An 18,840-nucleotide genomic window follows, 5' to 3' on the forward strand; every position below is an offset into this window, starting at 1 on the left:
TTTTCAAATCTTTGTTTTCCAGAATATGTGTAAGCATGACAAGAAAGTTCTATTGAATCATTTAAATGAGACGAGAGATGCGTGTAGAAATCCCTTTCCTCAGAGATGTGGTTTAAAGGTGGAAATGTTTATTATAATTACCCTGATTCTCTATTGCATCTCAAAGTATAGACCTGGTAATGAACATTTTCCTGGTGCTGTAATTTTGTATGCATTCCCCTCCTTAACTGAAACTCCTCAGCGCCATTGGTCATGAGCATGAAGTCCTGCTGAGAGACTTGCTTCTAGAGAAAAATCTTTCTTTCCTGGGTAAGTATTGTTCACCTCTCTAGCTTGTAATAGCTCCATGAGTACTTACATATATATTTTTAAAATCTTCCACTTGCAGTTATTATGTACTAAAGGAAGAGTGAACGATGATTGATGCTGTGCATGTTATCTTTTATTGATTTAGAACTGAGCAGGAACTCAGTTACCTAATCCCTATATATCCAGCCCATGCACAGGCTTGCAATTAATATTTTATAGAATAAGTGGCTGAAAAAAATGCTTTAATATCTGTTGCAGTATTACTTTTGGTGTCATGAGATATTAACCATAATCTAGGCCTTATGAGAGAAGGAAACAAAAGAAATATTGTCTATAAAATGCTTTATATATTAAAAAGAACAGCTAGAAAAATTCATGTTAGGTATGCTTTTGTCATGTATGGAATAAGGTCATCCCTTTATTTGAAAGCAAAATATTAAACTTTTATTATTTTTATGCCAAACATTAATTGTCATCATAGATCTAGTACAGGATTTGGAAATTCCACTCGTATGTATGTGTTTGCTTGCCAATTGAGAATTCTATTACAAACTGTTACTTTTTTGAGGACATCTCTTAAGCATTAGAAATTAACCCTCAAAGGACATTCATGTAATAACTGATCATACAAACCATAACACACTCCACAACACAGTGAATGAATTCCTTTTATCCATTTTAGATGTGGCTATTTGTAGAGGTTCCATATGGATCATTTTATTATACAGATCTGTGTTATAGAGAACTGAAGAGTCTGCAAAGTATATTTTTAGGACAAAAAAATCAAAACATTGGATTATGTAATTTTTGTCACAGAAAGGGTAAATAATTTACCAAGGAAAGTCAAATGCAGAGAACTGAATGATTTTATGTCAAGCTAAGAAAGGATGTTTATAATAAAGCCTTGCAGGGAATCCACTCCAAATCTTAGTGGTCAGTATTTTTATTGATAAAGTGGAAAATGGCATTAGATATTTTATAAGATGATAACTTAAAGCTGACAGATATACATTCTCTAGTTAGGGTTGAAGAAAGTTGATAAATTAGGAAAGTAGTCTCATTACTACATGAAATTTCAATATGTAGAAGCAGCTAGTTTTTTTTTTCATATAAGAAATAGAATTGAATATTTGACCTATGAAAATAGGCTAATTTGGGAAGAAATTACCTATTAAAAATCTATACAGAGTGGAATACTATTTGGCCATAAAAAAGCAGGAAACCCTATTATTCGCAATAACATGGATGGACCTAAAGGAAATGTTGTTAAGTGAAATAAATCAGACACAAAAGACAAACACCACATGGTCTCTCACTCATATGTGGAATTTTATAAAAAAAAAAAAAGGTGATCTCATGAAGTTTGAGATCTTAGTGGTTACCAGAGACTAAGGAGACATGGGGAAGGATGACAGGGAGAGATAGGTCAGGGGTAGAAACATCTGGATAGGAGGAACAGGATGTGGTGTTGTATGCCTCTGGTATAGCAGTGACTGTAGTTAACAATTGTATACCCCAAGATAGTTAGAAGAGAGGATTTTGAATGTACCTACCATAAAGAAATAACAGAAATTTGAGATAATGGATATATTATTTGTCCTGAGGTGATCATTACCTGAATTGATCATCAATACATGAGTCAAAACATTGTATATAGATTTTATGTGTCAATCAAAATTTTTTTAAATTTAAAAATGTAATAAAAGTAGAATGTATAATAGAACAAGTTGTAATGAGTGACCCATGTTGCAGTATGTGATATATTTCAGATCTATGGAATTCAGATAGTAGCATAAAATATCTGATCACATTGCTCTCTTAAATAGTGGCCAATTTGGCATAGCCAAATCTAGTTGTTTGCTTTAAGTCACCAACTAAGCAGTCATATTTTATTTTCAGAGTAACTTCTCTTGCCATCATTTGTCCATGGCCAGGCACACCTTCGGTCTCATTTCTTTGCTCAACCTGACTCTCCTCTGTTCCCTTCCTGCGGACCAGCAGATGTGATCTAAACTTACTTCTACATCCTCAGTTTACTGGAACTGAGTATGTTAGACTGGTTTCAGCATGGCTGATAAAAAACAGTACAGAAATGTAGTCAGGGAGTCATTTCCACTCTCATGCAAGTACAGAAAGTGGACTTAAAATTGAAATTTATGGCTCCATCAATTTTTCTGTGCTGTTGGATATAGAAGTAATTATTTTATGGACACACACCCAAAGATAATACTTAACTGATCTTTAAAAATAAATGAGTTCTGGAGAAGTTTCGCTGATTCCATACAACATCAGTCCTGTTTTCAAGTATTTCCTCATCAGTATACAAAAAAGTTGCTAATTTATTCAATGCATTTTAAGTATTTTAATGTAGTACTGAACTAACATGTTTGTTTACAGTTAAAACATGAACATTTAAAGCCTTTAATGAAATATTGTTAGGAGGTTGTTGGTTTTTTAACTTGTAAATTCTCCTTCACAATGATTAATTAGTTTTGAAGTACTGTGTCAGGTAAGTTTATATAGATCATCCTTTTAAATACAGCTATGGAAAAATATTGATACATTAATAGACCTCTAATATAATCTTATTCTTTCTTGCTTATATGTGCACACCTTGAATTTTATTGCAAAGATAGTACAAACATGTTTTATTTTGATTTTTTTGATGAGCAAAAGTAAAGTTTTTCTCATTCTCTCTGTTGATTTCTAATCTAGACTGCTTTCAAAAGACAAGTATTCTTATTGCTTTTTTATACTTGTATAGTAACTCTTTTTAAAGAGCTCTAAGATTTTTCATCCCATTCTAGATTTTCCTCCAGTTGTGCTCTACATGTTGTTTTATAAAATACATAATTTACCTGACTTATCTTGCCAATAAAAGGGGAAAATAAGATAAATACCTTTTCTTTAATTTTTTTTTGAATTTCCTTGATTCATAGCCATAAACTATGCAGTTCCTATGTCATAAGGTTTAACCAGGTGCAATAGGAAAGGTGAAAAGAAGAGTCCTTACTGTTGAAGACTTGGGTGGACTCATGTGGATTTATCTCACCTTGTAAACATATCCATCTCATACTTCTACAAATAAGTATGTTGTATTATGATCAAAGTTGAGTAAATAACTTTAGTTTCTCCAGGTAAAAAATATTTTCTACTTGTATGTTTTTTCCTTTATTCCAAAAATATGTTACTGAGTTGAATATTTCAGGCACTAGACACGAATCAGAGGGAATGCCTACTTCCATAGAGCTATGCCTGAGTGGGAACGCTGGTCACAAACAGACACCTGTAGATAATTTCTGAGATATCAGTAGCCAAGAGCCCTTGCAATTCCTTCCTTCATTTATTATTCATTCTTTTCAACTCCTGTTGAGTGTGTTCTCTACATGCCAAGAACACTGCTAGTTACTATTTCTGCTTCTGAGTGCCCTCCTCCAATATGCTCAGCTGGGCCACGTTGTCGCTCCCCCTCTTCGTGGAGGAACGACACAGGACCCTGCGCTGTTCTTTTGTCTGCTCGGCCCTCCCCGGGTTTGCTGCTGGTTCTTCCCGGGTTGGCTACTATCCCTTCCACCTCCGTGGAAGGGCAGTTCCCCCTGGCCGCATTCCCCACTTCCGCAGGGGAGCGGCACACTGCCGGCCGGCTTTCTCGGGGGCTGCACGGGTTCCCTTAGATGTTCCCCATAGATGTTCCTGGTGCATGCCGTCTCTCTCCTCCTTTATAGTCCTCCTCCGCCAATCCTAACTCGGCTGCCCACACGCCGAGTACGCTGCTCTCCAATCAGGAGCAAGTCCTACAGTTTATTGGTTGAACTGGAGGCAGCTGGGTAGAAGCTGTTTTCTCCTCTCCCAGCGCCATATTGTAGGAGAGCAGATGCATAGAATAAGTCTTAATTCCAGTAACTTAGTCTAGTCCGAGCTGCTCCCCACAGAGGAGAGCAGATGCATAGAATAAGTCTTAATTCCAGTAACTTAGTCTAGTCCGAGCTGCTCCCCACAGATCCCCCTTTCTTTTTATTTTTTGGTGTTGATACGCGCCTGTCTTCGGTGTCCCGCGGCACACACTCTGCTCTACTTGCTAGAGTTGCCACAGGCTCTTACAAGTCCTATCAATCAGGAAAACCGAATCCGGGTCCTCTCTTCGCCATGTTGTGAGGAGGTTTTTAGGCGCTAATGCGTGCCTGTGTTCGGTGCCCTGCAGCGCATGCTCTGCTCTGCCCGCAGGGGCTTACAAAACCTATCAGGCAAACCGAATCCAAGCCTTCTCATTGCCTTTTTGTGGGGGAGACTTATTAGTGTTGGTTCGTGCCTATCTTCGGTGACCTGCAGCTCATACTCTGGTCGAGCTTTGCTGGCGCTTACCGCCTTAAATCAGGCAGACCAAATCCAAGCTTAATATTGTTGTATTGTGGGGAAGCCTTACTGATGTTAATTCGTGCCTGTCTTCGGTGACCTGCGGTGCATAAGCTGCTAGCTGCCCGCAGGTGCTCATCGCCTCACTTGATTAGGCAGACCGAATCCAAGCTCTCACATTGCAGTGTTGTAGGGAGGCCTTTTTATTTCTCTATTTCTCTATCTCCGGGCATTCCTATTTCTCCCATTTTACTTCTGTCTGCCAACATTCCCATTTCTCTCACTTTTACTTCCAAACTTCTGTTTCTCTTATCCCTGCGGCTTTCCGGCGGCGCCCGCCCCGAGGCTGCTTCTCGGCACCTCGCCCCGCGGCAGCTTCACGGCTCTGCGCTCTGCGCGGCTTCCCGGCGCCTCGCCCCGCCGGCGCCCGCCCCGCGCGGCGGCTTCACAGTTCTGCGCGGCTTCCTGGCGCCTCGCCCCGCCGGCGGGTTCCCGGCTCTGCGCGCACGCTCCGCGGTCTCCACGCACCTCGCGCCCGCACCACGGCCCCGCGCCAACGCCCCGTGCTCTCTCTGCACGCGGCGGCCTCCGTGAATGTTTCCGCCACCACCGGCACTCAGTCCAAGTTCCCCGGACTAACCTGGCGAATTCTGGCGGCCCACGTCTCTGCCTCTGGTTCCAGATCTTCGCCTCTTGCTCCCCGGGGTGACTTGAAGAATTCCAAGGTGGCTTATATCTCTGCCTCGGCCTGCACTCGCGGCTTCATCCTCCCTAACATTTCTCTCTACCCGGTATGTTTCCTTAAGTTTTCTTCCAACAATATTCCTCTCATTTCTCCTGGCTTCTCCCCACAGTCCGTATCCGAGTCCAAGCCTCCTCCAGGTTTCACTTTCGCTTTCAGTCTCCTAGCTTCCCCGCCATAGTCCGCATCCGAGTCTATGAAAGCTTTCACTTTCGCTGTCAATCCTAACTTCTTTCCCACAGTCCATATCCGAGTCTATGCCTAGGCTTTCAATAGCTTCTTCCGGCACCTAGGCTCTTTGCTAGTCTCTCTCTCCGGTAATTTCCCTAGGCTGTTTGCTAGTTTCTCTCTCCGATATTTTCCCAGTTCTTCCCGTTTCTTCCCTCCTAAGTTTCATATCCGTCCTAGGTTTCCTATCCGAGTCACGGCACCATTATGTCGCTCCCCCTCTTCGTGGAGGAACGACACAGGACCCTGCGCTGTTCTTTTGTCTGCTCGGCCCTCCCCGGGTTTGCTGCTGGTTCTTCCCGGGTTGGCTACTATCCCTTCCACCTCCGTGGAAGGGCAGTTCCCCCTGGCCGCATTCCCCACTTCCGCAGGGGAGCGGCACACCGCCGGCCGGCTTTCTCGGGGGCTGCACGGGTTCCCTTAGATGTTCCCCATAGATGTTCCTGGTGCATGCCGTCTCTCTCCTCCTTTATAGTCCTCCTCCGCCAATCCTAACTCGGCTGCCCACACGCCGAGTACGCTGCTCTCCAATCAGGAGCAAGTCCTACAGTTTATTGGTTGAACTGGAGGCAGCTGGGTAGAAGCTGTTTTCTCCTCTCCCAGCGCCATATTGTAGGAGAGCAGATGCATAGAATAAGTCTTAATTCCAGTAACTTAGTCTAGTCCGAGCTGCTCCCCACAGAGGAGAGCAGATGCATAGAATAAGTCTTAATTCCAGTAACTTAGTCTAGTCCGAGCTGCTCCCCACACACGTGCCATGTCTGTCCCAATGAGAATGTAGTTCTCTCTGTACTGCATCTCACTTAGTATGTGCCCATTTGATTGTCTTGATAATGAAAAGAAATGGACTCAAAGCTTTTGCCATGCTGCATTTATTAATCCTATGAAAAATAGGTACAAATCATACCAACGGTCAATAGCTACCCTCTGCAAGGGAAGCAAATGCTGCTGCCTCATGAACTGTTTTACCTGGAATGATTATAGACTTTTACATGTTCATCTGTGCTCTCTCCCACACCAGAACCATCCTGCCTCCATGTACTTCTAGGAAAACTGGTTGAGTTCATTAATTTGACTCTCTTACCATTGAGTTCAACTAGTCTTTTAAGTACATGCTATGGGCAGACACCATTAGAGATTTTTTTAAAAAATAATTTTTTTCTCAAGTTGAATCAAACATAGAACCTTCCAGACAAATTTAAGTTTCAGCACATGTCAGTAGTTCTTCCCAAAGATAATTAATTTAGAATTAGATTCATTGATCAGTGTTTAAAGTCTCAGATGTCAAAACAGCCTACTGCCCGTTTCAGGCTTAAATGTAGCAGGAACTTTAATCTTCCTTCCTTCTTTCTTTTCCATCCTTCCTTCCTTTCTTCCTTCCTTCTTTTCTTCCTTTATTTCTAATTTAACGTATTTATAAAACCTTTCCATGTTTATGGCTTACTGTGTGATGTTTCATTATATGTATACATTGTGTAATATCCAATCAGAGTAAATATATTTATCCCTTCAAGCATTTAACATTTCTTTGTAATGAAAGCATCCAAAATCCTATCTTCTAGGGCTTTTTTAATGGAGAAATATATAGTCAGGGCCAGCATTGTGGTACAGTGGATTAAGCTGCTGCTTGAGGCACCTCATCCCCTTTTGGAGACTCATTTCTAGATCACGCTACTCTGTTTCCTGTCCAGCTTCCTGCTAATGTGCCAGGGAACACAGCAGGAAATGGCCCCTGCCACCAATGTGGGAGACCAGGATGGAGCTCCTGGCTCCTGGCTTCAGCCTGGCCCAGACCTGTCTGTTGCAGCCATTTTGAAAATAAACCAGCAGATAGAAAATCTCTGTCTCTGTTTCTCTCTCTGTCTCTGTCTCTCCACCCCATCTCCCTGCCTCCCTTTCCTTTCAAATAAATCCTTTTTTGAAGAGAGTAATACACAGTAAACTATTATTATTATTATTATTATTATTATTTTGGATAGGCAGAGTTAGACAGTGAGGGAGAAAGACAGAGAAAGGGCCTCCTTCCGTTGGTTCACCCCCTAAATGGCCGCCACTGCTGGCACGCTGCGGTGATCCAAAGCCAGCAACCAGGTGCCTCCTGGTCTCCCATACGGGTGCAGGGCCCAAGCACTTGGGCCATCCTCCACTGCCTTCCCAGGCCACAGCAGAGAGCTGGACTGGAAGAGGAGCAACTGGGACAGAACCCGGCGCCCCAACCAGGACTAGAACCCGGGGTGCCGGCGCCGCAGGCAGAGGATCAGCCTAGTGAGCCGAGGCGCCAGCCAGTAAACTAATATTATCTATAATCACTCTGCCATGCGATGGAACCCCAGGACTTTTTACCCCATTCTAGCTATAACCCATAGCTCTTAATCAGCCTTTTCCAAACCCACCTTCTCCACTTCCCTCCCATATCTTTTCTTAAACTTAAATGGACTTACAAGAATTGTGATTGTCCTTATCACCTCTGATAAGCATTCACTCCATTTCCAATGTCAGCAAAATAGAGAATGTATTTTATCTGCTATTGGAGCTGTTTTAATTTATATCTCTAAAACGGGTAATGAGACCATGTTTTGCTCGTTTATATTCCTATTTTGGGTTTTCTTTTTCATTTTGTTTTGTTTTACCTTGGTTTTTGTGGGAATTTTGAGAACTTTCGACAGGAAAGCAAAAGAGGAAAGGGAAATAGTGGCAGAAAATGACAACCTGTAAGGAAAAATACAAATGAGCTCATCCCAAAGACCAAGATAACCACTTAACCCTCTTTGGGCTGGCTTATCTCCAGGTTCGAGGGACTTTCATTAGTGACTTCCACATCCATGTCTGGTGCAAATTCTTGTTAAGTTTGGCTTAATAAGAATGCTTCTGGAGATATTTTATTCTCTCCAGTGGATGTTATCCTGTTAGTAGATGCTAACAAGTATTTTGAGTGACACCTGAGAGGCATTTGCTTTATCTCTGCCTCACCTGCTGTCCTCAACCCCCCATGTTAGGACCAACCAGCCCATTTTACATGGTTGCTTTTCATACATTCATATTATGCTGTGGGACTCCAGGAGCATATAATGTATAAAGCCAAATAGGCTTAGTAAAGGGTGTCCCTTGCTGTAAGAAATTAAGATCTTTGTTTCTAAGAGTTTATCTGCCTGCTGCTTTATTCCCCACCTAAAGCAACAGTGCTCTGCTGGGGAAGTGATTATGAGTGACAAACGGGATTATGACTTCAGGTGAAGAATAGGCAGTGGGAGCAGATGAGGTTAGCGTGCTAAGATTGCGTTTGCATGCAGATGTTAGCAGTAAAGAACAAGAGACTAGAAATAAAACATACGATTATATAGTCTGAAGGGAACTGAGATGATTGGGCATTTCATAAGAAATCAAACATTTTGCGTTCCTCCCTCAGAAGGTTAAAAATAAGATGCAGTTTTTAGACCAATAGGTATATGATGTTGGGATAAGAGAAGGGGAATTCAGGCTCTGTTGCTCCCTTCTGAAGTTACCCTCATAGTTATGGTCTATATTACTTAGTCCCTTTACTGAGTATGTTCGTGCATGCATCTCTCTGGGATTACAAGAAAAGAACCGCAGACTTGTGTATGCTGCTGAAAGAGCAAATGCTCTCTGGAACTTGGAGCAAAGGTTATCCTGTCCACCTAGGATGGTGATCTGCCCGCTTGTGTCCTACAGCCTGTCCCTCACCATTGCTCTGGATAGGTAACTTAAGTCTGCTGACCATTTGCTTTCCTGGCCACTGACAAGTTATCGGAACTATTTTAGTTGTAAGTGACAAAAATCCAGTCAAACTAGATAACACATACTGAAAAGAACTGACTAGTGTAGATATTCACCTAGGAAGTCCAAAGGAGGAAGTTATGCTTCTGCTGTGTCTAGAATCCAGGGGATGAAAGGTCAGTACCTTCCCTTCTCTCCACTTTGAGTCTTGGGCTTTTCTGTGTTGGCTTCTGTCTCAGATAACAAGGATGATCACTAGCAGTTGCGGCTTTGTTTAATCCTTAGAGTTCATAATCCTAGAAAAAAAGGTAGTGATTCCCTTTTGCCCCGTAACAACCCTCAGAAAGTTCTCTGATCTACTAGTCTGGGTTGAGGTCAAGTGTCTACCCTGATCTGGTCACCTTATTAAACACCCACTAGAATCACATCATGGGAGTAGGGAACAAAGCCAGACAGCGTGGCGTTGTCACTGTCCTTACAAAGAATTTGCTGTAAGTTAGGGCTTTGATCCTCACAACCAAAAGACATTAGGGTTAAATTAGTTACTGTTATTGCTGGATTGACTCCTTGATCGTGTCAGTGTGTGTGTGTGTGTGTGCGTGCACATGCATGTACACAAGCATCAGTCCATTTATGCAGGAGGTCTTTTTCATAGTCTCAGAACTGCTAATATACCTGTCTCTGTTCAGCATTGGGATTGGTTCAGAGATAAAAGGATCTGATATGTGACTGCAACATAAACAAACAAACAAAACTTGAATCAAAGGCTAAAATTTGGTCATTTCTTAGAATTTTGGAGTAAGACTCTCATTTCCATCGTCCCCTTGTTGTGTTAAGAAGAAATTAGCGTTATGCCTTGCATCACAGCTAGGGCCCTCCCAGCAACCTGTCCTCTCCTGTACCTTTTTACTCAGCCATACTGATATGTCCCTTCATGTGTGGCATCAAACAAAAAGGAGTTAGGATGACTTGGTGTCAGATACAGAAAAGTCTTTCTGTGGTTGATAATCATTTCTTCTGTGTGTCTTCAACCACCAGTCAGCAGGGGTTAGGCTACCTAGCGTCTCTTCACACAACTCCAGCTTCTTGACCTCCCATTTGTTTCCTATCTTTAGGGCTTCGATTTTCACTAGTATTGTCCCCTAAAGACATAAGCAAAGGACAAGGTCAGAGCAGTCAGTTGTAGTCCTTATTAGTGGCTTTGATAAGAGGCTTTAGGGGAAGAGGTTGAAACTAATGGCTGTAATGAAATTTTGGGTTCTGTAAAGATTCCATTTATCTGTTCCCATTCCGCCAGTCTCCCCATTAAATGCGTATCTGTGTTCTGTATACCTTTCACATGGTTTGCATTTCATACTAACATCTACTACTGAAGACTTGCTAACTTCTTAAATTGTATAGCAAAGGCTGTGAAACTCTCAGGGAACATAAAAATCTAGAGACCAACAATTATAGCTCCAAGTACAAAATGAAACACTGTTTTGCAAAAAAAAAAAAAAATTACACAGAAAGCAAAATACTAGAGTAGAAAAGATCGACTGTGGTTTTAATTTGTGTTGCTGTCTGACCTTTTTGCCTTCCCTCAATCTAGTAAGGATGCACCAGGTATTAAAAGGATTCTTTTTATCATACCCTGTATTTTAATCATATAGCATTTTAGAAAACTTGAGAAATTCATGGATAAAAGGTATATCAGAATGTTACTTTTCATTTCAAATATCGTGAACTGGAATTTTACACAGTTTCCTTCAGAATAACCATATTTCTTATGTTTAAAGCTTTTAATAAAACCAACCAAACAAAAGATGACCTAAAACCTTTTCTTGGTAGTTCCTCATGCCCCCTATGTTTCTTAAGTATATGTTAACTAGTTTCAGATGTGTGTTGTTCTCTGACTCAAAATCAGCCCTTTATTTTAAAAAAAGAAATTGTGTAATTAGGACGTAATTGCTTTGGATATTTTGGGTATTTAGAAGAGAGGGTAATTCAAAGGCCAGAGAAATTAAACTTTCACAATGTTCTTTACGCATCTGTAATTCCTTTTTAAAAATACCCTGTAAAGACAGGCTTGGTAACTTAAAAATAAATGAAGGTCTGTGTGTTTTTGAAAAAAAATTAACATCAGTTTTAACTGTGATGCAGGTTTAGTGATTTTTTTAAGTTAAATTTGAGGGAGGACCACTGAAGAGTGAGAAATCAAGAGATTATCTAGTGCATCTACTCAGCAGGCAAGTATCATCTAAAATAACACCTAAGGGGCTGGTGTTGTGCTGTGAAAGGTAGAGCCACCATCTGTGATGCCAGTATCCCAAATGAGTGCTGTTTGTGTCCCCACTGCCCCACTTGTGATCCAGCTCCCTGCTAATGGTCTGGGAGGAGCAGCAGAAAATGGTCCAAGTGTTTAGGTCCCTGTACCCGCGTGGGAGACCTGGAAGAAGATCCTGGCTTTCGGCTTCGGTGTGGCCCAGGCCCGGTTATTGTGGCCATCTACGGCATAAACCAGCAGGTGAAAGATGTCTCCCTCTGTCTCTCCTCTCTCTGTAACTATTAAGAGTGGAATATAGGTTCCTGGCACCAACTGGAAGTTTATGGATGTGTGCTCTGTCCTGCATCTTTAATTAGTTGATATGTCTATGTTCAGGGCATCACTTATCTGTTTAGCTGTTTTTTTCATGTATAAATTGAAATGTTGGGCCAGTGATCCCCAAGACTTTACTTACTCAGGAATATTGTGTTTCATGAACCAACCATTATCTGAAAAGCTACATTTGTGCATCTGGAGGATAACAAGTTTGCCTCTAAGTGATAGAATCTCATATTAATTTTGATAATGTTATAGTTCAGGTGTTCATTAACAAACAAAATAGGTCTGAAATATTTTGGATTTTAAAATAAATGCCTTACACTAGAATTTGCTGTGATCCCTGAATGAGACAGGGTTACAGGATTTGAAGATTGATTTCCAGCCATTTCGGGAAATTAAACTATAAGTGCCATTCTATACTATTGATAATTCTTTTTTTTTCCTTTTCTAATATTATTCTTACTTCTTTTTTTTTTTCCAAATCCTTGTCAGTTTTTCTTCAGGAAGAAAAGATTATGCAAACATCTAGTTTCCACTTGTGAATCTCAAATAAACATAGGGAACTTTCACTCAAATATGTATAAAGTAGTGTAAGAGCATCAATGAAATAAATTGCAAAACTGATCGTAGAAGAAGTAAATCAATAGCCATAGAAGAAATAGAAAAAGTAGCCCAATAGTAACACTAGGCACAGGCTGGTGTGAAATTTTACCAAAACTTTAAGGAATGTCTAGGATTGTTTTAAGTATTAGAAATTGGGGCAGACATGGCACAGGAGTTAAGCCATCACTTGCACACCTGAATCCCACATCAGACTGCCACTTGAGTCTCAACTACTTCACTTCTGATCCAACTCCCTGCTAATGCACCCTGCATTAACTAGACCCTGAGGGCATCCCTGACTCCTGGGTTAGGTCTGTGCCAGCACTGGCTGTTTTGGGCATCTGGGGAGTGAATCAGCAGATAGAAGACCCTCTGTCACTCCCACCCTCCCTGTCTGTTTTTGTAACTCTGCCTTTCAAGTAGATGAAAAATAAACACACGTTCAAAGGGGCCTTTAAAAAAATGCAATACTTGAGATCAGTGAAAAAAGCAGGGAAATTTCTCATTAGTGTTCAGGAAAGGGATATAGTCCTTCCCTCTACAACTGAGATTTGCCTCAGGTTCAGACAGTTGGTACCAAGCATGAAAACAACAGCAAGGGTCCTCAAGCAAAACCTTGAATTTGGGGCCAAGTTTGGCAGCCCTGTGCCATGTTGATGCATGAAGAATTAGATCAGGAAAGACAATTACCAGCCTATGTAGACTTTGCAGAAAATGTGGATATTTTTTAAAATGCACTTGTATTTTATTCAATTTTCTCTTTTCCTGAACATTAATTATATGTGGATTACACATTGCCAGGAGTGAGACAGTGGATAGGAAATTTAAAAATGAAACAGGAACATTGCTGTCCTAAGAACAACAACATGAAACCCTTTATGTGAGAGGCAGGCTCATGCACGATGGTAAAGGCAGAGAACAAAGAATGAGGCAGAAGGGAATAGCTGGCCTGATGGTAAGAAATCTTTCAAGATCTGGGGGCCAACAAAGGAACGTAATGCTAAGGGCCAGGAAATCAGGCCAGAGGACAGAACAGACCTCAGAAATCTCCCAGTAGGATGATCAGTGATGGAGACATCTCCTATGGCCTAGAAAAGGTGAGCAAAGCCACCTGTTTATAAATAGTAAGCTTCTGACTTTATTTCTTCTGAACCTTGTCAAGTTGTTCCCTGTTAATTTATTGGGAAATCTAAGATGAAAGAAACAATGTGGGAGACAGCGCTGTGACATAGTGGGTTAATCTGCTGCTGGCAATGTTGGCATCCTATATGGGCCCCATTTTCAGTCCCGGCTGCCCCACATCCAGTCCAGTTCCCTGGAAAAGAAACGGAGGATGGCCCAAGAACGTGGGCCCCTGCACCGACTTGGGAGACCCAGAGGAAGCTCCTGGCTCCTGGCTCCTGGCTTGTGATCGGTTCAGCTCCAGCCATTGTAGCAATTTGGGGAGTGAACAAGTGGATGGAAGCTCTGTCTCTCTCTCTCCCTCTGTAACTCTTCCTTTCAAATAAATAAGTAATCTTTTACAAAAGGAAAGAAAAAGAACATGAAGCCGAAACAGGAGGTAAACAATGAGCATTTAGTAAACAAAGGAAGAAGAAGATGCCCAGTACATCATATTTCAGATGTGAGGAATAACCTCTTACTAGGAAAAATAGAAGTCTAGTATCACTGGTTATGACACAAACTTTTAGATACTGCCCTTTGGATACCAATACTATTTAATCAACTTCATAATGAGAGAAACAGAAAGAGGTGGGTATAGGGGTGTGTGTGTGTGTGTGTGTCTGTGTGTGTGTGTGTGTGAGAGAGAGAGAAAGAGAGAGCGCGCGCGCCAGCTATACTTCGAAGTGTTCCACAAAAAGAGAAATTCCCTAGCCTCACTTGATGCTCATGTTAAGGGATTTGGGTTTATTTTATTTCCACATTAAGTAAGTGTGCAATTTAAATTGTGGGCATTGCATTAGTAAATTTGGTGCTGTGAACAGGAGTGCAGTGCCTTTTAGAGATTTTTACCATGTGCATTTGGTTTGCTTGGTGACCTTTGAAATTTTGTTTTGAGCTGCTGTCAGAAGCATAATCATTTTTCATTCTGAAACAGATTTTAACAGCTGCAAAGGTAGATCAAGCTAGGATACTTTTAATAAAATATTAATCTATCTTTTTAATGTCAACCCAACTTTTAAAACTATTCATCAGCTACCTAAAACAACACTTCAGGGTGCTGGAGTTGATTCTAATAAATGCCTTTTCAGTTAAACATTCTTGCCGTGGTCAGAATACAGTTAGAAAGTTTTCCAGTCTGATTTGTCTATAGCTCAGTCCAAATTATTTTGTTTTTAAAATTAATTCAATTTGAATTTTATTAACTCAATAATTAATTTGAATTTTTTTTATATTGCAGAGAAGGGGGATTGTTCTGAATTCTGGATAGTTTAAGGCTATTGACTTTTTAACAAAATTTAACCTAAATATCTACTTTAAATATGTGTCATTAAAAGGTTATTTACGTTTAAAATGCTGACCTTTCAAGATGTACACTCTTCTAAAGCAAGAGTTTCTGAACATTGGCCATGAAACCACTGTCTTGGGCTGACAAATGGATTGGAAATAAGCTACCCAACATTGGGAATGGGCCATTAATTTTAATCAAAGGTGATGCAGGAAGGCGAATGGGATGCATGACAATGTCAACAGCCCAGTAGGTGTTAAGAGACCACACAGCCTTCCTTGTTACTTGGTTGGGCCATTAGTTGAGGTTGGGTGAAGACAGAAAGCCATGTCTGGAATTGAATGACCAGGTCACTCCAAAATCTAATGGAGAACTCCCCATTTCAGAAATCACATTGTAATGCCATTAGAAGTCAAGGACAGCACTTAGAAAATATTGGAGGATTTTTAAACCAAGCACCTTGCTAGTTCTTTCCAACTTTGTCAAGCTTCCTATTTTTCTGCTTCCGTTCCTTCTGAATGGATCATTGATATTTACAGAGGACTGAGTAATCAGACTTAGTTAAAAAAAAATCTTAAAGCCTGTTTGCTTTTCAGAATTACATATTGTCCATTGTAAAACTCTCATAAATGCCAGAAACAATAGCCTAGCAAAGGAATGAAACAAGATAATTAATTCTCTGTGGTGATTTCATTGTCCTTGTCCCTTTCTTGAGTATAGAAATAGTTTCACTAATTGAAACTAAGCTTTCTTAATTGCTTTAAGGAAAGCATTTGTTTCATAATTGCCAAGGCCACTGTGCTTGTGCCTTCCTGTAAATTGTCGATACTGGCTGATAACATTACTGATGTTTATGGGAGTGAAATCCTTTTCTTTCAATTAGAAAGTCTATTTCTTTATTTTGAGTGTTTTCAATTACAAGAAAAGGTAGCATATGACAGCTTGAATTAATGATGTTTATAATAAAGACATAAAATGCAGAAAGGACAAAGAAACATCTTTATATCTATGCCTCAGGTTTGTTAAGAAAGTTCATTTATTCTGACACAGCACTGAATACATAAGAAAGACATGTATGACTGCATTAGCAATTTTTACACATGTTTAAGAAAGAAAAGCAATTATAATCCTGTCTTGCTAATGGAATACTGTTCTAAGTAATAGTCTGTGTTCTTCCTGTAGATGAAGATCAGCTCCGTGCAAAGGGTTATGACAAAACACCAGACTTTATTTTGCAAGTACCAGTTGGTAAGTCCTTAAACTCTGCATGCATTTGATTGTAGAGAAACAGCATGTGTTTTTTCCATATTTCTTTTTTGTTAATGTGTTAATACTAGGAAATGGTACCAGAGTAGATAGCCCTTCATGGGTTACCTAGCTAGAAATGATCATCTTTAAATAGCAGAAAATAATAGGTTTAGAAGAAATTAGGCCTTAGAAACTTTTACATATACTTGAGAAATAAACATGTCTTTTAACAACATCCTGGTTGCCATTTTTTGACGTATTTCTCTAAATTTTGAATGTTTTCAACACAATATTGTTGAAAAGTCACGCTTACCGTGGCCTGCTTGATATGTCACTTGTCAGGTCTCCAGACCAGGAGAGGTACTTTTGAAAACTGTAATGAAAATAAAAGGGCTGTGATTGTAGCATAGATATTCCTTGGAACGAACTTGTACAGTCATTGCTTTATAATTATATCTGTAGATGATGGTAAAGACTAAACCTCAGCTTACTAATGTGAAGTGCAGAGAGGCCTGTGCAGAGTTGAGAATTTTCAATCTTCCCTTCACCATCTATTAGTAATGCTTTGTCCCTTAGCTGTAGAAGGGCACATAATTCACTGGATTGAAAGCAAAGCCTCATTTGGTGATGAATGTAGCCACCATGCCTACCTGCATGACCAGTTCTGGAGCTACTGGAATAGGTAAGGTCCCATTATTTTTCTCTTAAGATAAACGATACTCTGCTGAAATCTCATTAAAAAAATATTTTGTTTAGCTGGTAAAAATGCTAGTAGCCTTTGTTTCTAGTAAATACAGAGTCTTGATTAATGTATTCATTTCAGATAATTTTAACTTCTCGCCTTTCATATTATTGCTGCATTTTTTAAAACTGAAAATCTCTGTATGAGGTCAAGATTAGTATATGCTGCATCTCAATTTTACAATAATATCAGTATCATTTAAAATATGGATAGTAAGATGTGATATATATTATGAATTAACATTGGATTTTTATTCTTTTGATGTGAAATTTATGCTTAATATCAGACCATAAAAAATAACTTATCCTCAGCTTTCTGAGGAACGTGAAAATGATCTGCTTCCACCAGGGGAAAACACTTTCCCTACCAACTTCTGTCAACATTCCTGAAGATATGGAGATCTCAGGGATTAAGATAGGGATGGGTGTGGGAGCTGCTATTTTGTTGACTGACTATCCAACCACATGCCAGGGCCTACGGATTATCTCAGGTAATCCTCACAAGGAAGTCACTTTTATCCACATTTACTATGGATGACTAAGCTGACACTCAAAGAGAGAAAATACTTTACCATTCAATGGGTTCTCATGGTCCTGTGTCTCTCTCTCACTCCCAAACCTGTCCTAGGTCCAGCACAGTGCTATTGTCATGTACAATGCAAGTGCTGAAACTGTGGCTTTCTCTATGATCGCAGTCCTGAGTTTTCACGCCGCGGTTTTTCTCCTCAGAACAAGAGGAGAGTCGAGTGGTAACCTTCCTAATTACTGTGCTGCAGTCACTGACCAGCAGTGAGAAGACGATAAGATGGCACTGGTTCAGATTGTAAGGAATCAGGCAGCAGTGTCCATGGACAACAGCCTTGTCTTGGTAGGGGCAAGTGGTTGGGGAGTGACAGGCTACGAATTTGACATTATATCGTTACTCAGCTCTGCAAAAGGCCAGTGGACCTCGCCCATAGCAGCTGTGTGCTAAGCTAAGCCTACTTTTTGCCATGGTAACAATGATCATGACAAAATGCTGAACGTAATGGCTTTCTTGATTTTCTTGTGTAATTGCGCGTGGCATCCGAGCTTTACTTTACAGGGATGGAGGAGGAAAGCGCAAAATGTTTTAGAAATCAATGCTGCTTCAGCGTTTCCTGTGTTTTATTCAGCCATTATTCAAATTAGCAGTAATGTGGCAAATTGAATTTTAGATTTTTAACAATTTTATGATGAGTTTGAAATAGTAAAGAAAGCATCATTTTTGATAGTATGAAGAAAGCAATGACAAGAAAATCACATTGCGTAAGTTCAGGTTACTAACGGATTTAAAAAACCAATCAACTCTGTCAGTATGCATTGAGACTATTTTTCCCCTTATGTTGGTGGTCAGATATTTTCTAAGGAACAATTACAAATTGAATCCCAAGTAGTAGTGCTTTCTTGAAAATTCCAAAAGCATATCTTCATTGCAAAACAGCTCGACTATTGATTGAACGCCCACTATGTGCCTAGCACTCACCATTTAGAAGCTGATTAATATTCTAGTCACCTGAGTTGGTAGACATATGGGTTACTGATGTCACTGGAGGGGGTTTGAGTGATAGATAATTTAATACAGTTTTCCTTTGGGCTGGATTTTTATATTATTTTGTTGCATTCTGATTTTCCATTCTAATGATTTTTTTTTCTTAGACTACTATTGATTTGCATTCCCTGAATGTGTTATTTGAATATATACCAGCTAAGTTGGCACAATTCATTTAGGGCATGTTTTAATAGGGAAAGCCAGCCTTGGTTTTAAGTGGTTCAGATCATTCAAGGAGGAAATACCTTACACAGAAGTTCACTGAGGTTAGTAAATGT

General features: G+C 40.2%; 1 protein-coding gene across 6 annotated transcripts in view; it reads left to right on the plus strand.

Moving 5' to 3' along the window:
- Window positions 1-18,840, plus strand: part of CDIN1 (CDAN1 interacting nuclease 1) — a 241,380-nt gene that overhangs the window by 113,701 nt on the left and 108,839 nt on the right. For 4 of the 6 annotated variants that reach the window (XM_051822094.2, XM_070053348.1, XM_002717993.5 and 1 more), the window contains 3 exons: window positions 242-309; window positions 16,186-16,251; window positions 16,828-16,933. In XM_051822094.2, coding sequence (XP_051678054.1) covers window positions 242-309; window positions 16,186-16,251; window positions 16,828-16,933 — 240 coding nt within the window. The remainder of the gene's footprint in view (window positions 1-241; window positions 310-16,185; window positions 16,252-16,827; window positions 16,934-18,840) is intronic. The other 2 variants (XM_008269241.4, XM_070053346.1) reach the window with 2 other exon arrangements.

This window comes from Oryctolagus cuniculus, chromosome 12 (assembly GCF_964237555.1).
Source record: "Oryctolagus cuniculus chromosome 12, mOryCun1.1, whole genome shotgun sequence".
NCBI classification, from domain to species: domain Eukaryota; kingdom Metazoa; phylum Chordata; class Mammalia; order Lagomorpha; family Leporidae; genus Oryctolagus; species Oryctolagus cuniculus.